The following is a 15,665-nucleotide window of genomic DNA, read 5'->3' as shown; positions in this document are numbered from 1 at the left end:
CAGTGATCTAATGTTACCCCTCTGCAATCAATGCTGCCCGAGTGAAACTTGGCAGTGTGCCAGCAGAAAACAATAGTATTGCTCAGTTCCAGTCACAACAACCTGCTCTGTGTTCAATGTGGATTGGATTGGTGTCAAACATATCAATGAAGTTGATAAGGACTGACAATGGCTATTTATGGAGGCGCCTGCTGTGTTGGAAACATTCCCAATGACATATCCTGCATTCTCACGGCAAATGTGTAATGTCACTGTGACAGTGGTTGCTCACTGCCTGTTCAATCTGCTTGTGATTTTAATGAACGCATTGAAAACAATCTCTCCCAAAGGAAATAAAAACTTTACGTCATTGTGAAACCTCTGAACCATTTCTTGTAGCGAGGCATCTCCCACGTAAACTGGATTTCTCCTCGGTCTACAGTTCCTAACAAATACTTCACTGCGGAATTGCCACAGTAGGAAATAGGTAAAGTGGAAATCTAACCAATTCTGTAATAAAACAACTTTGTGGATCATTTAACCATAAAGAGTTTGTCAATTTCTCATGGAGGTCTGTGAGATAATATTGTGAATAACATCTGTACTTCTTGTCTCTGTGATAAGGCATTTGTGAGTTAGTTTTAGAAATGGATGAAAGACTTTTAACTGGAGAGAATGTTAAGTAGAAATATTGCTTTATACTGGTGGTGACGAACACAGGCAATGTAGATTCAAACTTATACAGTACAATTTTAATTCTTCACACCAGGATCAACAATGAGAAGTGACAGCCCTGACAGTAGTGGAGGGCGGACTCTTGGGATAGAATTTTTGGGCCTTGCCAAAAATACTGGTCTGGGCCTTTCGGAGGCTGGTTCAGCAGACAGCAGGTATGGCTCCTGAAGAAATCTGTTAAATGATGGAAGAGTTATCCTTCAGTTTCCCAACAGGAGGGAGGGCAGTTCAGCAGTCTGAAGGCAGGCATCCCATGGGCGGCTCAGGTGACAGCTCTTCAAGCACTGTCGGGGTGTGGGAAGTTTTTATTTCTCTGTTTTCTAATTTATTCCTATGGTCTGTAATATTGGACATGTTATTTAGAATCATAGAGCCGTACAGTACAGCACGGAGACAGACCTTAGTGGGCGGCCTGGTGGCACAGTAGTTAGCACTGCTGCCTCGCAGCGCCAGAGACCCGGGTTCAATTCCCGCCTCAGGCGACTGACTGTGTGGAGTTTGCACATTCTCCCCGTGTCTGCGTGGATTTCCTCCGGGTGCTCCGGTTTCCTCCCACAGTCCAAAGATGTGCAGGTCAGGTGAATTGGCCATGTTAAATTGTCTGTAGTGTTAGGTAAGGGGTATGGGTGGTTTGCGCTTCGGCGGGTCGGTGTGGACTTGTTGGGCCGAAGGGCCTGTTTCCACACTGTAAAGTAATCTAATCTAATCTAATTTCCAAAATTAAACGAGTCCCATTTGCCAGCACTTGGCTGATTTCCCTCTAAACACTTCCTATTCACGTACCCATCCAGATGCCTTTTAAATGCTGTAATTGTACCAGTCTTCACCACTTCCTTTGGCAGCTCATTCCATACAAGCACCATCCTCTGCAATGAAAACATTGCCTCTTAGGACCCTTTTAAATCTTTCCCCTCTCACCCTAAACCTATGCCCTCTAGTTTTGGACTCTGCTACCCTGAGGAAAAGACCTTGTCTATTTGCCCTATCCATGCCCCTCATGATTTTATAAAACTCTATAAGGTCACCCATATGCCTCTGGCATTCCAGGGAAAATGGCCCCATCCTATTCAGCCTCTCCCTAGAGTTCAAACCCTCCTAGCAACATGCTTGTAAATTTATTCTGGACACTTTCAGGTTTCACAACATCCTATAGCAGACAGACCAGAATTGCACACAATATTCCAAAAGTGGCCTAACCAAAGTCCTGTACAGCTACAACATGACCTCCCAACTTCTATAGTCAATCTTCTGACCAATTAAGGAAAGCTTACCAAATCCCTTCTTCATTATCCTGTCTACCTGGGATTCCACTTTGAAGGAACTATGAACCTGCGCTCCAAGGTCTCTTTGTTCAGCAATAGTCCCCAGGACCTTACATTAAATATATAAGACCTGCCCTAATTTGCCTTTCCAAAATGCAACACCTCGCATTTATCTAAATTAAACTCCATCTACCACCCCTCAGCCCATTGGCCCATCTGATCAAGGTCTTGTTGTATCCTGAGGTAACCTTCCTCATTATCCACTACAATGCACCTGGAATTTTGGTATCATTTCTTCCTTTTTCTTTTTTTTCCCCTAAGAACGTGTAGTGAAGAACCTGTACCGAGGTACCATGTCCTTAAAATGGCACCATAAGTGGTGACTTGTGAACGTGTCACATGTACTCAAATACAGTGAAAATAAAGCTAATTCAAATCAATTCAATTCAATTCAATTGTTACTTACTCAATAGGATATGGCCTTCCCTTAATAAAACCAGGCAGACTATCCCAAAGATTGAGCGGAAGTGGGTACTGCGGATGCTGAAGATTAGAGTCAAAATTAGAGTGGTGCTGGAAAAGCACAGCAGGTCAGCCAGCATCCAAGGAGCAGGAAAATCGGAGTTTTGGGCAAAAGCCCTTCATCATAGCCTCATTCCTGATGAAGGGCTTTTGCCTGAAATGTCGATTTTCTTGCTCCTTGGATGCTGCCTGAAATGCTGTGCTTTTCCAGCACCACCCTAATCTATCCAAAAGATTGACTGTTTCCTCTTAGGGTGTGTTCAGGGTCCAGAAATTAGCATAGTTCCTGCTTTGTGACACCAAGTGAAAATTTGGCTGATAAGAAAGCAATTGGATATTGTAATGGAGTGTAGAAAAAGTCTTCTTTGGATGGATAAGATAAAACATTATCGTTTTTGTCATCTAGAAGGACCTCATAATCTTCTTCGTTCTCCACAGCTACTTAATGGCATAATTATAATATTTAGCAATGGTATTAGATGGACAAACTAAAAACCTGATGAGGAGGAAAATTAGGAAGGGTTTCAAAATTAGGAATTGCTTCTTTTAAAACAATAATCGTAAGTTCCAATATTTGGATTGCCTGAAGCTTCTTCCAAAGCCATGACATCTACCACCTAGAAGGACAAGGACAGGCCTGCATGGAAACAAGCAAGTTCCTTTTCAAGTCATAAACCATCCTTGGAATTGTATCACGGTTCCTTTCCAAATGCTGGGTCAAAATCCAGGAATTCCCCTCCTAACTGTACTGTGGATGTACCTATTCCCCAAAGACTGCAGTGGTTCAAGAAACAGTTCAGCAGCCTCTTCTCAATGATAATCAGAGATGGCTAATAAATGCGAGCCCAACCTGGGGGAGGCAATGACTTAGTGGTATTATTGCTGGACTGTTAATCAAGGGACCCAGGGAACGTTGAGAACAAGGTTCAAATCCCATCACAACAGATGGTAGAGTTTGAATTCAATAAAAATCTCAAATTAAGACTCTAATGATGACCATTGTTGATTGTTGTGAAAAATCCATCTAGTTCACTAGTATCCTTTAGTGAAGGAAACTGCTATCCTTACTTAATCTAGCCTACACGTGACTCCAGACCCACAGCAATGCAGTTGACTCTTAACTGCCCAGTATTGTCCACACACAGTGGAATAATATCTAGGAAGAGGTAAAGAATATCCAGGAAAAAAAAATCTCAGGGCCAATGAGAAGAAAAAAATTCACTCGTAAGTTCCATACTGCTCCTCAGATATTCAAAACCAGTCGAGGAGATCAGTCATGGTTGCAAGTACTGAAGTATTCTCTGGCCTACAATATAGAGTTACAGGTTACTTAAATTCAGTATCAGTTTACTTTGAAATAAAAGGACTATTGAAGATTTTCATATAAATAAAAAGGCTGGTCTCTACAAAGGAAAGAAATATCTTCACGTTGAGAAATTGAGCATACATGCACAGGCTGAATACAAGGACACTCCTCTTTTGTTCAGAAGTTGTAGACATCGCTGGCCGGGCCAGTAGTTATTGCCTATCCCTAATTCCCTTTGAAAATAAAATGGGGAAGTGTCTTCTTAAACCTCTGCGATTCGTATCTCATAGGTGTGCACAGTTCTGTTCGGGAGGGAATGCCAAGATTTTAATTCAGTGATTGTGAAGGAACAGGATGGTGGGTTGCTAGGAGACTGGTGATGCCTTGCACTAACTACACTTGGTTTTCCAGGTGGTGGAGATTGCAAGTGTGGAAGATGCTGCCAAAGGAACCATGGCAAGTTGCTACAGTACGTCTTTTACACACTTTGTTGCTATAGCGTGCTTACATTGGAGGGAGTGAGATTTCAAAATTGTGATGTTCTACTTTTTCCTAATGGTGTAAAGTTTCTTGAGCTTTGTTAGAGCTGCACCGATGCAGACAAGTGGAGAATATTCCATCACACTCCTAGCTTGTTCTTTGCAGATGGTCGATGGGCTGTTGGAAAAAAATAAGATGAATTCCTTGACTCAGCATTCCCAGCTGTGCATCTGGTTTTGTAGACATAGTATTTACGTAGTGGGTCCAATTAATTTTCTAGTTCCGTAGTGCCCCCAAAGGTGATGGAGTTTAGTAATGATTATAGAGGGAGGGGTTTACTTCAGGTTTACAGTGTGTTTTGACTGCAGAGAATGAAAAGACCTCTCCTGAGCTGGGTAAGAATTGAATTTCTCTCTCTCTTGCTGTGTGAGTTGTTCCCAGCTTCAAGCTCTTCGGTTACCTGAGAACCAATCACACAACTGTTGGCAGACAAGAAGGTCTCCAACAGGGCAGCATGGTGGCTCAGTGGTTAGCACTGTTGCCTCACAGTGCCAGGGACCCAGCTTCGATTCCATACATGGGTGACTGTCAGTGTAGCATTTGCATATTCTCCCCATATCTATGTTGGTTTTCTTCAAGTGCTCTGGTTTCCTCTCACAGACCAAAGAAGTGCAAGTTAGGTGGATTGGGCAAGGGAATTCAGTGGGTCTGGGTGGGCTGCTTTTTGGAAGGTTGGTGTGGACTTGATGGACTGAATGACCTGCTTCCTCACTGTAGTGATGCTGTGACCTATGATCATTGTTAACTGGTCATCAGTCCTTAGACCAATCAACGTCTTGTGGTCAGCAAAAGCTACATTTGTACACCCTTTGGGTCCCAATTGTCTGCAACTCAAACTTCAGTTAATGCTTGTTCAAACAGTTACTCACAAAATGCCTGCAATGGGTGTTAGGCTACTTGCTTTTCATAACTACAGCCACCTTCCAAACATTGATTTTAAAAGAATTTTTTCTCATTTCAGTCCACAGATTTTATTTTAAAATACACAAAATAAAAAGATATGGTCTTTACGGGATGCTGCCTTTGCCCAATCCCTCATGGCTCATATCCAGGTCTCCGGGTGGACAGGATTGATGAGCAGGGTGTCACATGCCAACAGAATCCCAAATGGACATTGGCCTCGATAATCCTTACCAAATATGCTTCCAGTAAAGCTCAGCACAATGCAGAAAAACTATAGAGTCATTTAATTTCAGTGCAATTTATTGTGATTTGATTTCCTTTATTATTAACAGCTTCTGTAAACATTCCACAGTTCTGTTTCTTTGTGCGTTTATTAAATGTTTCTGGCTTACTGGATCAGGAAGTTATGGTTTTATTAAGTGGGGAAGAAAGAGTTTCCAACTGCACTTGTTTCCCAGGACAATGAGAATTGGGCACACTTGGGGCAATCTTCTAGGTTTTCTTTTTATTCCCAGACTGGAGCCATGCTCTGCAGGAGCCAAGGTCAGAAACAAGTCTATGATGCTGAAGTTAAAAATCACACAACATCAGGTTATATTCCAACAGGTTTAATTGGAAGCACTAGCTTTTTGAGCGCTGTTCCTTCATCAGGTGGTTGTGGAGGACACAATTGTAAGACACAGAATTTATATATTGCTATAAATTCTGTGTCTTACAATTGTGTACTCCACAACCACCTGATGAAGAGCAGTGCTCCGAAAGCTAGTGCTTCCAATTAAACCTGTTGGAATATAACCTGGTGTTGTGTAATTTTTAACTTTGAACACCCTAGTCCAACACTGGCATCTCCAAATAATGGTGCTGAAGAGCTCATTCTATTATCTATTCTCCCACATAGCTAGGTTCCCCACCAGCAATTAAACATTATAAGAAAAGTGTTGTCCAGAAGGCTGCTAATGTTACACTACTTTTTGATTTTCATTTTATGTTGTAATAATTGGGACTGTTAGTTTTTACTCATAATAGAAATACAGAATAACTCAAGTTGGACCCACTGATTGCTGAACCTTTGAACTAAGACCAAATTTCAAGCAATGATCAGGTTAAGTCGCTTCAATAAGCCTAATTAAAAGCCATGTCATTGTGAACTGATAGCTAATCACAACACTTTCAGGGAAAAAAAAGTTACATTTGCAAAAAAGAAATGTCTGAAAATATTTCATTTTTAGAAGCAGGAGATTGATCTGGAAAAATACTGAATCAAAGACACTCTTCTGAGGAAACATTTCACAAGTCGGAATAGCAACCACATTGTTAAAATTATTCATGGAACAAAGGAGAGGAATTGTATCTATTTACAGACAAGAAACCTATTAAAACCAGCTCTATTGATGAAGGCATTAATTAAATTCTCCTGAAGTTGTTATGATCCTACTGATGGTATTACTGGACAAGTCAGAGCCCAAAGTTAAACCTGGTTTAGTAGTCTATAATTTAACTTCTACAGTTTGCTACCATCGTGATTAGTCATTAAGGATATATACTTGAAGCTGCAACTATTCTTTAACAAAATATGAAAAGGATACCAAATATATATGACCTAAATATATGTAAAAGGATCTTTACGTAAACAGTAAAACAATGTTTCAACCTATTTCCCAGCAATATCCCTTATTGATACTTAATCCCAGTCTTATCTCAGGTCTTTAATTTTAAATTAGCTGACTCATTCCTGTTCTTGTTTGACTGCTGAAAAGTTTTTTTAAGCAGATTTGGTGGCATTAACTTTTTTAAAAATTTGGATGGCTTAAATCTCTTTGGTTCTGAAACTTCTGTACAAACTCTCACTGCTTGGAGGCATCTGGTGCTGACCCTTATGTTAGGGTGGTTATTCTTCTGCACTGCAATTTTAATTCTTCTGCTCTTAAATCAAAACTAAAGTAGTGGCCTCTTGTTTGTTTCTCTGTGTCTGTTGTAAACTTAACAATATAAATATTTATTTTACGAACTCTACTAGTGTTTTGCTCGGCACTTAACTGGATCATGTGCCCTTTCCAAAATTATTTCTTTAGTTCACTAAATTCAAATGACTTTCTGACCTCTTAAAAACAAATTACTTTCACAAAACTGAAAACACACATCTGCCTCTATTTTAAAGTACAAATTCCAGAATAATAACAATATAAATACCATGGGGTGGCATGGTGGCTCAGTGGTTAGCACTGCTGCCTCACAGCACCAGGGTTCTAGGTTCGTTTCCAGCCTCGGGCAGCTGTCTGTGTGGAGTTTGCATGTTCTCCCTGTGTCTGCGTGGGTTTCCTCTGGGTGCTCCAGGTTCCTCCCACATTCAAAGATGTGCAGGTCAGGTGAATTGGCCATACTAAATTTCCCATAGTGCTAGGTGCATTAGTCAGAGGGAAATGAGTCTGGGTGGGTTACTCTTCGGAGGGTCGGTGTGGATTGGTTGGGCTGAAGGGCCTGTTTCCAAGCTGTAGGGAATCTAATCATAATAAACTCTACTTAACACAATATGAAATCACAAATATATATTGCAAAATGTTGTGGATTGTCATGTGGAGGAAGTAAGAGAAATAGGTGAAAATTGTAGTGAGCACCAGACCTTACCAAGACTGAAGAATCTGTGTCACGTGGACTATGCCAAGATGTGTGGCAGAATTGGGTAACAATTACAGTGAGGCCATTCTCAACATTGGGAAAAACTCATGTCATCTCTTATGCTTTTCACAATTGGCATGGCGAGTAGCCCATTGACAGTGATTATTGTTTGTTGAACATCTTGTGAACAGCCTAATTTGGCTCATTAATATTCAGCCTCCTTTCTTACCAAACTTGTGAAACAAGCTCAGCATTGGAAAGACTCAACAAGGAAACCAGTACAAGCAGCTGGGTGATACAACTCCCTGCTTGCTCCATGTTGTGCACTGGGCACTAACATTTTAAGGCATGCCCCACTAGCATTGGCCATATGTATTCCACATCCACATCTGATGTATACCAGCCTCTAAAAACCCTCATAGAACATTTCCAGTCCAGTTACAAAGTGCTTCTGCATTTCACTGCTGCATCTCAGCCTACACCAGTAACTATCATGGCTGCTCCCATACCCAGCTGAGTGACTTGACCAGACTCCATCTCCAAGCTCTTCACTTGCTTTCATAGCACTCTGAGCCTACCTATTTTACATTGACTTATCTTTTTGTGCCTTGCCTTCTCAGCCAGATTCATCTTAATGCAGTTCTCAGCCAAGTCAAGAGAGCTAGACTTCAGTCAGGGGTCCTGGCACAGCAAGTAAAGGCCAACCTTCTGGTGGAGTGGAGAAAGACATTAACTTTCTTCTGACACTGCTGGGCATTCCTCAGCTGATACTGTTTTTACCTCAGGCCAGGCTGGCATGATCTGGTGTTGTGGTCCCAATTGCTGTTCCTGTGGAAGGAGGAGGTCTTGCATTAGCACCACCCTGTCCAGCAGGACCTCCAGGTAAAGTGGGACAGTGATTTCCATCTGACTGCCATGCCCAGGGCAAATATCAGGAACCGTGCAGGACAGCTACGGACTGACAGTGCTTGTCAGCTTGCACAATGGGCTTTAAAAGCTGGTGCAAGTACCAAGGATTACCGGTGAAGTCCAAGATATCTACTGACTAGCGAGATGTTCCGGGAACAATGTGTGGTAAGATGGGCAGAAGTCTGATTTGAGAGATGGTGTAGAGGTGTGGTAAGTAATTGGTTGGAATGTTTGGTAAATTACGGTGGAAGAATTATTTCAACCTCACAGTGAAAAACCCTCCAAAAATCTCCACACAATTCAAACTCAGCCAAAAACGCATATGCTTTAGCCCAATTAGTCCAGGACTTATCAATCAGATGATCAGGTGTCATTATAAACACTATCTTTTAAGGCTAGTCCTCACCTTCCACCCCACCAATCTCCGGGTATAACATATCATCCTCCATCATTTTTGCCAGTCAGACCCCACCACCTCCCCCATCTGCATTCCGCAGAGACCATTCCCTCAGTAACTCCCTCGCTAGACCACACCGCCCACCAACCCACCCTCCATTCCCAGCACCATCCCTTGCCACCACAAGAGGTGTAAAACCTGCATCCACACCTCCCCCTCACCTCCATCCAAAGCCCAAAAGGATCCTTCCACATCTGGCAGAGATGTTCCTGCACATCCAAACAACTCATCTACTGTGTCTGTTGCTCTTGATGTTGTCTCCTGTACACTAGGGAGACAGGATGTCAACTTGTGGAACATTTCAGAGAACATCTCTGGGACACATGCACCAAACAACCTCACCATCCTGTGGCTGACCACTTCAACTCCCCCTCCCACTCCGCCAAGGACATGCAAGTCCTGGGCCTCCTCCACCACCAAATCCCAGCCACCCAATGCCTGGAGGAAGAGCATCTCATCTTCCACCTTGGGACCCTCCAACCACATGGAATCAATGTTGATTTCACCGGGTTCCTCATCTCCTCTCCCCCATCTCATTCCAAATCCAACCTTCGAACTCCGCACTGCCTTCTTGAACTGTCCTACCCGTCCATCTTCCTTCCCACCTATTCACTCCACCCTCCACTCTGAACTATCACCATCACCCCCACCTGCATCTACCTATTGCCTTCCAAGCTACCTTTTCCCCAGCCACCCCTCCCTCCTATTTATCTCTCAGCCCCCTTTCCCCTACCCCCACATTCCTGATGAAGGGCTTATGCCTGAAACATCAATTCTCCTGCTCCTTGAATGCTGCCAGACCTGCTGTGCTTTTCCAGCATCACACTTTTCAACTATCTTTTCAATGCCTGAGTAAGTACAATTATGGGCACTGTGTGTTTAATAAACCTGACATTAAATCTAAAAGCTTTATAAATTTCCACAGTCTCAAATCATCCCCTCTCTTCTGCCAGAGAAAGAGCCCTTAAAGTAGCAGCTTGTTTGTGTATTCTGTCTGCTGAAGATTGTTTTTCCAGGCTTGGTGACTGTAAGCGATATTTCGTGTCCAACATGTGAAGATTTCCCAAGATGTTGTAAATCAATTATGAACTGAAGACTTTTCCACTCCTCCCACGGCCAAGTTGATGGTCTTCACTGTCCTTGGGAAAAACAGTAATCTCAGCTCAGACTGTCTTTTGTTTAATCCATGGAGAAAGTGAGGACTGCAGATGCTGGAGATCAGAGTCGAAGAGCGTGGTGTTGGAAAAGCACAGCAGGTCAGGCAGTATCTGAGGAGCAGGAGAATCGATGTTTTGAGATGATGAAGGACCTATGCCCCAAACGTTGACACTCCTGCTCCACAGATGCTGCCTGACCTGCTGTACTTTTCCAGCGCCATATTCTTTGATTTTGTTTAATCCATGTCGGCTTCATTAAACCTGGCCAACCTGCATGAGTCAGGTGATCCATTTATAAAGCAGTAAGTCTCAAGTATTAAATCAGTCAATGGAATTCAAAGATGAATAGTCCAAATTTTATATTACTATGAAATGATTCAGCCCTCAGTTGCAGAGTGACAGGTGAGTCTTCTTAAAATAGAAAAGAAAGAATTGCAGATGCTGTAAATCAGGAACAAAAACAGAAGTTGCTGGAAAAGCTTAGCAGGTCTGGCAGAATCTGCGAAGAAAAATCGGAGTTGACATTTCAACTGCAGTGACGCTTCCTCAGAACAGGGATCTGCTTTCCCACTATTACTCCCATGATCTCCTCCTTCTTGTTGGAGAGCTAGCTCTGGTCTTCAGTTTCAAACAGGATGCACACATTGGCCACTGAAAGACGGTGATCCTTCCCTCTCCCAGGTCATACCCAAAAGCATGATTAGTGATTAAATTAGATTCCCTACAGTATGGAAACAGGCCCTTCGGCCCAACAAATCTACACCGACCCTCCAAAGAGTAACCCACCCAGACCCATTCCCCTACATTTTACCCCTCACTAATACACTAACACTATGGACAATTTAGCATGGCCAATCCACCTAACCTGCACATCTTTGGATTGTGGGAGGAAACCGGAGCACCCAGAGGAAGCCCACACAGACACAGGGAGAATGTGCAAACACCACACAGACAGTCGCCCGAGGCAGGAATTGAATCTGAGACCCTGGCATTGTGAGGTAGCAGTGCTAACGACTGAGCCACCGTCGCCCCATTATTTTTAAAACCTACTGCACCTGGTATTCCCAGGTGGTCTCCCATCCAAGTACTAACCAGGTCTGAGTCTGCTTAGCTTCTGAGACCAGACAACATTGGGATTTTTCAGACTAGTATGACCGTAGGCCGTAGTGATGTTCCTGAACGCTGATTGGTCAAATCGAAGTGTGGCTTCCTTCTGATTGGTCTCTTAGGGTGATGGTCATCTGCTGTCATTTCCTGATTATTCTTTAAGATATCAGTAATGCATAAGGCAGTCCTCCTCATGATATCTAGCTTCTGTCACTTTATTAAATTTTGAGAGTTTCTATTGAGGTAAAGAGATACCTGAAGACAGTTTCAATATCTACTTATAAGAGACAAAAGTGAGTATGATGTCAATAATGCCTAAATTGGGATCATCATCCCAAAGAACCCAGAACTACCAACTATTACTTCTAAGATTTAGTCAGAAAAGTTTTATTTCTTATTAATCCCTCTACTTCTTCCTCCAGCATCGTCAACTTTGTACTTCAAAAAAAGTTTTTTTTTCCCATTTGACCAATCAGCATTCCGGAACATCACTGATCATGCTCATGGGTATGACCTGGGAGAGGGAAGAAGCACCAGTTTTCAGTGACCAGTGTGTGTATCCTGTTTGAGACTATTGGCACATTTGCACCTACTGTCCACCAGTCGTGAGATGGGAATTGTTACAAAACTTGAATTTGAAATAGGAATATTTACATCACAAACATAAGCCAATCAGCCTAGAAATCGTAGGATGGTGAACCACCTGGAGGGGTAGCAAGCTCCCACACCGATTTACACTTACGTGGCGCCTATATCAAAGCAAAATTTACCAAAACACTTTGTAACAACAACAAAAATCAATAAGAAGTCTTGTTATGCTTGTGAGCTTTTCTATTACTATGGTGGACAGACAATTAAAAGTCGGGAACAAAAACAGAAATTGCCAGAGAAATTCAGCAGGTCCGGCAGCATCTATGGGAGTTAACATTTCGAGTCTGATGGCTCCTCATCAGAACTGTTACCAGCTAGGAAAATGTGGTGCTGTATTTGTGCTGAAGAGAAGTGGGGATGCAGGGAAAGGGAGAGGTGAGCAAATCAGTGGAGTTAGAGGCCACAGAGACAAAGATATGAAAGAGGTAGCTATGAAAGGAGATTACGGATAGTAAACCAGGACAGAAGAAAAGCTAAATAAGTGATAATAAGGGTTAGCTGTACTGAAAGCAACATAGATAATGTGATAGTAGGCCTAGAGGTTGTTAAGAATGAGTGACTATGCCAAAAGCAACCCACTCACCACTCTCCTTACCTCCACCTCCTCACTTTGCCTTCAGCATAAATAGTATGTTTTCTTGGCTGCTATCAGTTCTGATGAAGAGTCACTGCACTTGAAGTATTAACTCTGCTTGCTGAATTTTACCAGTAATTTCTGTTTTTGTTTCAAATTTCCAGAATCCGTAGTGTCTTATTTTAAATCAAGAGTCTGACTTTTTTTTTTTAAAAGTGTTTAAACGATTGAGCAAATTTGAGAAAACCATTAAGGCTAACACAGAAAAGGATGCAGAGGACAACTTAGATCCATGCATTTCCTTTAATTTCCAGAAACAATAATTGGACCAATTAATTTCTATGAAGAGTAATTTGTGAGCTCTGGTCAGCAGCAACACTTTAGTGAAATCCCTCAGTTACGCAATTTTCACTCAGAACTGAGTGCTTGGTGAATGCTCGGTCAGGTTGAGAAACACAACAGCATTTGTGAAAAGAGAAACAGAGTTAATGATTCAAGTCTTATTTGATGTTTCTTCAGAGGTGGATTATATTTATTTCAGATTCCAGCAGCCGTAGTATTTTGCTTTTTTTAGATTGTGAAGTGCAGGGGCTGTTAGTGAATTGATAAACTGTTCACAGACTGTCAAAGGTGCAACACAGAATCTGCAATGTCCTTACCCTAAGTGAATGGCAAAACAGGCTAGTGGGGTTGAATGGCCTATTTCTATTTATATGTTCCAGTAAAGCACCATAAATAAAGTGAATAGTTTCCATTCTGAACTACAAGGCCTGAAATTCAGGGATCTAGAACAATTGACAACTTATGCACTGTGTGCCAAGCAAAAATAAAGATTGTGTTCTTCTCAGTACAAAACAAACGTCGTGGATTCAAAAATAATGCAGCAGGTCTGACCTTGATATAGGACAGGAATGGGAATGAGTGGAGCAATTTACCTTTTACTGCATTCAGTTCCAGATCTAAACTGTTTTGCTGCTTTAATTGGATCAAAGTGTGGCTTAGTTAGCAAATTCACCTCAGACTCAGAGACTTGAGCATTTAATTCTGGGTGACATTTTTCGTGCAGTCTTGAAGTGCTGCAATGTCTGTATATTGGGTGCTAGATTAAACTGTGGTCCTTTCAGTCCTCTCAGAAAGGTATAAAATAAGTCACATAACAAAATAGCTGAGAATATTTTGCTTTAATTTATACCTCAGCTAAATTTGCTTGAAAACAGAGGTCTTGACTTTTGCAATGAGGAAAATGGTGGAGGAGGATGAAATCTGGAAATTCCACCCCCGGGCACAGCATTTTTGCAATGGTGGGATTGGGAATGGGTCACTATCATACATGTATGTTTCACAGAGGCAGCTATTCATATAAATTTTCATCTGCCTCCACTCGTGCCTGATTATGGTGCTCTAAATATGTGAAATGCAATGTGTGCAGATTATACCTGATAGAAGCAGATCTGAATGTTGTAGAATTGTTTAAAGAGGCGAGATATTCTTTCAGAGAGGTATCCTTTTGGATCCGGACCTAAGACATCTTTCGGGGAGGCCAGGTGCACTTTGAGAGAAGTAAGGTGACCTTTGGGATCTTCAAATGTAGACATGAATGTGCATAAACTTAAATATACAAACTTTCCAGCTCATTTAAATTTTATAAAGTGCATTTAAACTTTATAAAGTGTCAAAAGCAATTGTCAGACGTGTGAAAATGAAACGGCAAAGACAACTTTCAAAACTGTCAAAGGAGATTGTCAAAAGGATCTATCATGCTGGCAAAGCATTTTAAAATTCTGCCTTTTAAACATTTGAAAAAAACTTGCCTGGAGTATTTTGAAAAATTGCTTTCTATTTCAGTCTGTTTGTTGTCAAAAGCCTGAAGACCTTTATTACTGGTTTAGTGCTTCATAACTAATTTCACCACCTTCCATCATGCTTGCCATTTCAAATTTTGATTATGGGATCCAACTGGTTCTAGACTGTTGAAATGGGATTGTGAATTACAATGCTTGTTCTTATAAAGATTTACACTGGCATGAAATATTTGTTCTTATAAGCGGTTATGTGGTTAAAAGAATGTATTTTTATGTGTTTTTAAAATCTCAGCATAGATCCTAAGATTTGTCCATGGTTAGTTTTGGGCGAGTTGGCATAAAAATGTAGGCAAATAATGGCTCAGTGGTTAGCAGTGCTGCCACACAGCGCTAGAGACATATCCGAGTTCGATTCCAGCCTGGAGCGACTGTCTGTGTGGAGTTTGCACATTCTCCCCGTGTCTGCGTGGGTTTCCTCCAGGTGCTCCGGTTTCTTCCCACATTCCAAAGATATACAGGTTAGGTGAACTGGCCATACTAAATTGCCCATAATGTTCACAGACATGTAGGTGCATTAGTTAGGGGTAAATACAGAGTAATATTGTAAGGGGATGGCTCTGGGTGGGTTACTCTTCGGAGGGTTGGTGTGGACTTGTTGGGCTGAATGGCCTGTTTCCGCACTGTACGGTTTCTATGGTTGTCGTGCTGCATGAGGACATGAATTTGCATGAGTGAACACTAACTGGCTTAGGGCTATAAATGGTCGTTTAAGTAAGTATGGGGAATAGGTAAGAAGGACTATAGGAGTGGCTGGGGAATGAGGTGGCATGTCTGGGCGTGAGGAGTATGTGTGAGTTGACAGGGCGTGAGGGCTGCTTTGCATAACTAACACAATGTTGGAGCGCAGTGACTCAACTTTCGCCCCACCTGCGGTTTCTACACCGTTCCACAATGACTCCGAGAAACACCAGACCAGCCCCCAAAGAAGATCCCACGGTTAGGGGTGCTTTTGTCCTGGCGTGAGTGTGTGAGCCACTGCTGAGGGTGAAGTGTCAGGCTGAATTATTTGATCATGACGGTTGTTTATGGGATTTCGGCTCTAAAAATGTGAGTGAACGCTTGGGGATGTGACAGACGCTCTATAA

At 42.1% G+C, this 15,665-nt stretch overlaps 1 protein-coding gene and 1 pseudogene across 8 annotated transcripts in view; one reads left to right on the top strand and one right to left on the bottom strand.

The window, feature by feature from the left end:
- ppp1r3b (protein phosphatase 1, regulatory subunit 3B) overlaps positions 1–15,665 on the top strand; it is a 112,655-nt gene that overhangs the window by 78,135 nt on the left and 18,855 nt on the right. The window contains exons 1-4 of one of the 8 annotated variants that reach the window (XR_015759578.1): positions 451–466; positions 749–869; positions 4,216–4,273; positions 5,306–5,643. The exons of 2 other annotated variants lie outside the window; for them this stretch is intronic. Coding sequence is in view for 2 of the 6 variants with exons in the window: in XM_043720032.2 (XP_043575967.2) it covers positions 757–869 (113 nt within the window). In the remaining 4 variants the exon portion in view is untranslated. Of the gene's footprint in view, positions 1–176; positions 467–748; positions 870–4,215; positions 4,274–5,305; positions 5,644–15,577; positions 15,628–15,665 lie in introns of those variants that run through there. 5 more of the 8 variants (XR_015759582.1, XR_015759581.1, XM_043720032.2 and 2 more) reach the window with 5 other exon arrangements.
- Positions 11,430–11,548, bottom strand: LOC122539688 (5S ribosomal RNA; annotated as a pseudogene).

Source organism: Chiloscyllium plagiosum, unplaced genomic scaffold, assembly GCF_037043375.1.
Source record: "Chiloscyllium plagiosum isolate Xiang-an unplaced genomic scaffold, Cpla_swu_hap1 HiC_scaffold_2, whole genome shotgun sequence".
In the NCBI taxonomy this organism is placed as follows: domain Eukaryota; kingdom Metazoa; phylum Chordata; class Chondrichthyes; order Orectolobiformes; family Hemiscylliidae; genus Chiloscyllium; species Chiloscyllium plagiosum.
Note: the sequence above shows the minus strand (reverse complement) of the source record. Positions and strands in the feature narration are given on the sequence as shown.